The sequence below is a fragment of the Aplysia californica genome, unplaced genomic scaffold (genome assembly GCF_000002075.1).
Source record: "Aplysia californica isolate F4 #8 unplaced genomic scaffold, AplCal3.0 scaffold01181, whole genome shotgun sequence".
NCBI lineage: Eukaryota > Metazoa > Mollusca > Gastropoda > Aplysiida > Aplysiidae > Aplysia > Aplysia californica.
This window is the reverse complement of record NW_004798451.1, coordinates 159388-163930: the sequence shown is the minus strand read 5'-3', so window position 1 is coordinate 163930 and position 4543 is coordinate 159388. Positions and strand designations below refer to the sequence as shown.

The 4543-nt window shown below is 43.2% G+C and overlaps 1 protein-coding gene across 1 annotated transcript in view; it reads right to left on the bottom strand.

Annotated features, from left to right (window-relative positions):
- Positions 1-289: 289 nt before the first annotated feature.
- Positions 290-4543, bottom strand: part of LOC101853209 — a 50165-nt gene continuing 45911 nt past the window's right edge. The window contains exon 2 of the mRNA XM_005112090.3: positions 290-2214. Coding sequence (XP_005112147.2) covers positions 342-2084 — 1743 coding nt within the window. The 5' untranslated portion in view covers positions 2085-2214 and the 3' untranslated portion in view covers positions 290-341. The remainder of the gene's footprint in view (positions 2215-4543) is intronic.

Sequence of the window (4543 nt, the reverse complement as noted above, 5' to 3'; positions counted from 1 at the left end):
GAATCAGACTTACTCTGCTCACCTCGCTAGCTTCAGCAGCACAAGGTCTGCTTTGACTATCAAGGCACCCCGGAAATAGCAGGTCACAAGAGTGTGACAAACATACAAAAAAAGTAGAGGAAAATGACGATAGTAAGAATGAGGAAAGAAAAAGCAACTGTTCCCTGCTGTAGTTCGGGCACAGTTATGAGCATCACATTGTTCGATCAGCCCATTTACAATTCTACTGTGCATTAGAACGAGAAATGTCCTCTCTTTGGGAATGGCCTAAAGACACTTCAGTCAGTGGCACTGCCCGGGGGGGACCAATTGTCCCGTCAAGGATTTACAATACTAAGTCATTACAGTCTATAACGTGTCTTACCTTGCATAACACCTGGGAAGATAGTCATGGCTGCTTTACCACATCTGTGCAACGCCCCACACTGAGACATGAGCAGCATGGGAGGCATCTCTCCCGACATACCCCCGCCCTCGTAGTTCCTGTCGTAACTGCTGTAGTAAGAAGAACTCTGGTTGGCTGGAAGCTCCGGGTACGCTACTCCTCCATCAGCACCTTCTCCTTCATATCCCGGGCTGCCGTCTGCCCCGCCCATATCTGGAAAGCTCATAGGCGGGGATACCTCTTTTGCGTGGGAGGAGAGCACCAAGGATGAAATGAGATTGCCCCAAATATGCGTTGTTTGAAAACATGCAAGAAAAATCCCATGAAAACGGAACATCTCACTTTCCAAAGTTGTTCTCTTCACCCGTGAAGATTCACAGGCGAGTCTTAAAACGTAAGCGTTTTCAGCACTCCACAATATCCCTTTCCCCAGCCCAACAAACATAGAGGTCGGAATTAACGTGTAAAACGTTGGGTGAAAGTTTGCGCCGAACCAAATCAGAAAGCAATGGATTCCTATGCACAGAGCCCATTTAGCAGTGAAAAGATTGATGATGATTGGAGACACGAGACAGGAGAATATCATGGCGATATGAACTGACATCATCGTATATATGCCGAGATTTCCCTCGGAGTTCATGGAGGATTGAAGATTCTGAATAGCTTGGAATGACGAAAAAACTAAGATAAAACTACAACAAAGAACTATTACATTCTTATGAAAAGTGAACGTAGATATAATGTTAGAAACATTTTTAGATCCTTCAAGTTTGAATCGAGAAGATCTCCACGTTCCGGTGCTTTTGGAGTCTCCTCGCCCGAGACTATTAACTTTCGACCCCTGCAGCGAAGGGCAATTTTGGGCACTTTTGTGATTCAGATAGTTTTGACTTTCACAGAAAACTACGTCTTCGTCGTTGTTTGCATTTGTGAGGATATTATCCGAATGGTTATTCAGAGTAACTTTAATGGTCTCGAATCCAGAAGTCCTTGAATGAACGCTTAGCTGTGAACCTCCCCTTGTGCCGTCCTCGATCCTTAGTACGTCATCATCGTCATCATAATCATCATCGTCGTCGCCGTCAGAGCCAGGAACGATGACGTGAGAAGTACTCACCCCACAGGCTGACGTAGAACCGTACTCCTCCGAAAATTTAGTGGCTTTTATGTAGCTGATCTTACGAGTTCTGCTCCGTAACACGTCCTCGATAAAGTCGCCGTCAGCGCTCATGGGCTCAGAGGTAGAGTCGAGGTTCTCCCGGCGAGTTGCATGCCGGTAACTTTCGTTTCTCTGCCTGTTGCACTTGGTAGCGAACGTGTAGCTGGGCCGTCGGGGTCTGTAGAGACCAAAGCCCATCCCGAGACCGCTCAGGTCGAAGGGGCTGAGGGTGTTGTTGGTGGTTGTGCTGCTGGAGGTGGACTGAGAGGGTGCTGCTGCAGATGTTGTTGCTGCTGCTACTGCTGCTGCTGTGGTGGTGGCGGTTGTCGTTGTTGTTGCTGTTGCTAACGTTGTGGTTGTTTGTGGTGGTGCTGTTGTTGTTGTTGTTGCCGACCTGTTGATGATTGTGCTGCTGCCGTTTTTGTTGTTGACGCCAGTGAGGGCGATGGAAGCCGCTGTTGCTGTCGTAGTATTCGCTGGAGCCGGAACATCGTCTGCTGAAACAACAGCGGAGCACGGGTTGTTGGAATCGGAAGACATTTTACCCCTGTCATAGGATGCTGTGCAGGCCCAAGGGGGGACAAGGAAGACTTACGTTGAGGAAACGCCGCACATTGCTGTCTTGTTTTTCCTCACCTCGAATTATCTTGACCTACATAGACAGGACCATCTGAAAAGAAAAACAAGACAAAGGGGAGAATACATAAGTTGTATTTTTATGTTTTGTAAGAGTGTATTTCTCTGTCATATGTGTATTTAGTAACGTTATTTAGCTCTACGATAAGAGTAAAGAGAATTAAAAGGAAAAAACAATCAAACAAAGAATACACGAGCAATGACGAAATGTGTCGCAATGCGGTGGAATGAGGGGCTCATCAATTTTTGGGCATAAAGAGTTATTATTATCATATTAACGATCGTTGGTTTGCCATGCTTTTGACAAAAAGGTACCAATCTGTTTCAGATAAGAGTGGAATATTTTGTGATTTCAGAGGTGGGTGACGCCTGGCGTGAGAGGTAAAATAGAATTAGCGAGAAAGCTCTCTCCCAAATTTGGTGACTCCCAAAGGTTGAGTGCCCTTGAAATCTGTACCTGATTTTTTTTTTTCTGCTTTTATCAACTTTCTAAGGTAATATCCACATAGAAATATGTTTTAAAAGGACAGCACGCGTTGAGCATAAACAAGGAAAAATAGAAGGAAAGAAAAACCCAAAGCACCTAAAAATATAATATGCCTGTTTCTTTGATTTCTTTGATTCGACGCCTGATTTCAGTACGCTACCCTTTAAATAGAAGCGGTCGTAGACCCCATGGACATTTGACACAGAGATATATTATTGCTGCCTTTATTAAGCCTTCAGTGGCGTCCAGTTGTCACCCAGCAGTCTGTTTGTTACTTCTTCACTTCTATATAGGAATATCGTCTGTCTTTTTTGCTCACTTTGTTAGTTGAAAAGGCGGGAAAGAAAAGACATGGCGGAGACTGACGTTTCCGAGCAAAAACAAAACAAAACACACATACAAATAAAGCGAAGAAGACATTCAACTCCAAGCTTCTGTTTTCAATCGTGGCTATCCTTCAAAAAACACCTTTAGCACAAGCTTCCTGTATCAGCCTCTAGTTCTTTCTAATTTCAGCATTTCAAAATAGTTTAGGAACGATTCATCGTCCCTTTGAACAGTTATTTTTCAAATACAAAAGTACAATTTAAAGAAAAATCAGAACAACAAAAAACAAACTGGGACGTTCGTTTTAACGGTCATCTGCCATATGGCTAAGCTAAGATGAAAATGCGACATGGCGTATCCAGTTCGTGAGACCTCGATAAAGGATTCGAATGGAGGCATGCCAGTTTGTCACAGGCCCTGTTTGTCACAGACCCAGTTTGTCACAGGACCACCCGGCCTCGACCGTGCCCTGCATGATGAAAGTTATCAATGACACTCTCAAAAAGAGTAAACGAATGATTGATAGATTGCTTGTATGAATTGAGTTGTATTTTTAATTCGTTTTTAACGAAAGAACATTTATTGTTGAAATTTTTACAGAGTAATTTGCTTTAACCTGCATAGAAAAAGGAAGAACTATTGAACTACACAAGCTGAATTGACATGTTAGAGGGACTATCTCTCCACAATCAATTTGAACGTGGAAAAATAAAGACTTAAACTACAGCTACAGTGTTAAAATGCTGTAATTGTGACAAACTGGTCCTGTGATAAACTGGGCATGTGACAAACTGGTCCTGTGATAAACTGGGAATGTGTCAAACTGGTCCCATGATAAACTGGACATGTGACAAACTGGGCATGTGACAAATTGGGCATGTGACAAACTGGTCCTGTGATAAACTGACCCTATGACAAACTGGGCCTGTGACAAACTGGGCCTGTGATCAGATTGATCCATTCCACAGCTCAGTATAACGTCAACAAAGCTGACAGAGTGGATGCCTTATCATGCTTATGACTGTAATATGTGCTTGTTTGGTAAAGCCATATTTTCATGAAAAGATGGGCATTGACACAATAACTGGGGAGGTTGGGGTTTTTTTTTTGGTCGGGGTTCTGAGGGCGGCGGGGTTCGTTTCTATAAGCTGGAGCTTTTGTGTTTAGTACGTAGTAACAATAAAATGTGAAGCGTTTTGGATGTTAAAATCAACTCTTAGTGTTAAATTAAACAAACAAGAGAAATGTTATATGAACACAAATATATCTTGAGAGTCCGTGGGTACGAAAATATACATTTTCTGTGACTTTGATCTACGTTTTTCAGTAACGTCCACACAGAAATGGGATTTTTAAGGGCATGAAAGGTGTTCAGCCAAAAAGCGAAAACTCGATAAAAATTCACAGACCTGCCTGTGGAAAATGCCAGTTTCTACACTTTGATTATTTTGACAAGCGCCTGATTTCACCACGCGGCCTCTCTCTCTCTCTCTCTCTCTCTCTCTCTCTCTCTCTCTCTCTCTCTCTCTCTCTCTCTCTCTCTCTCTCT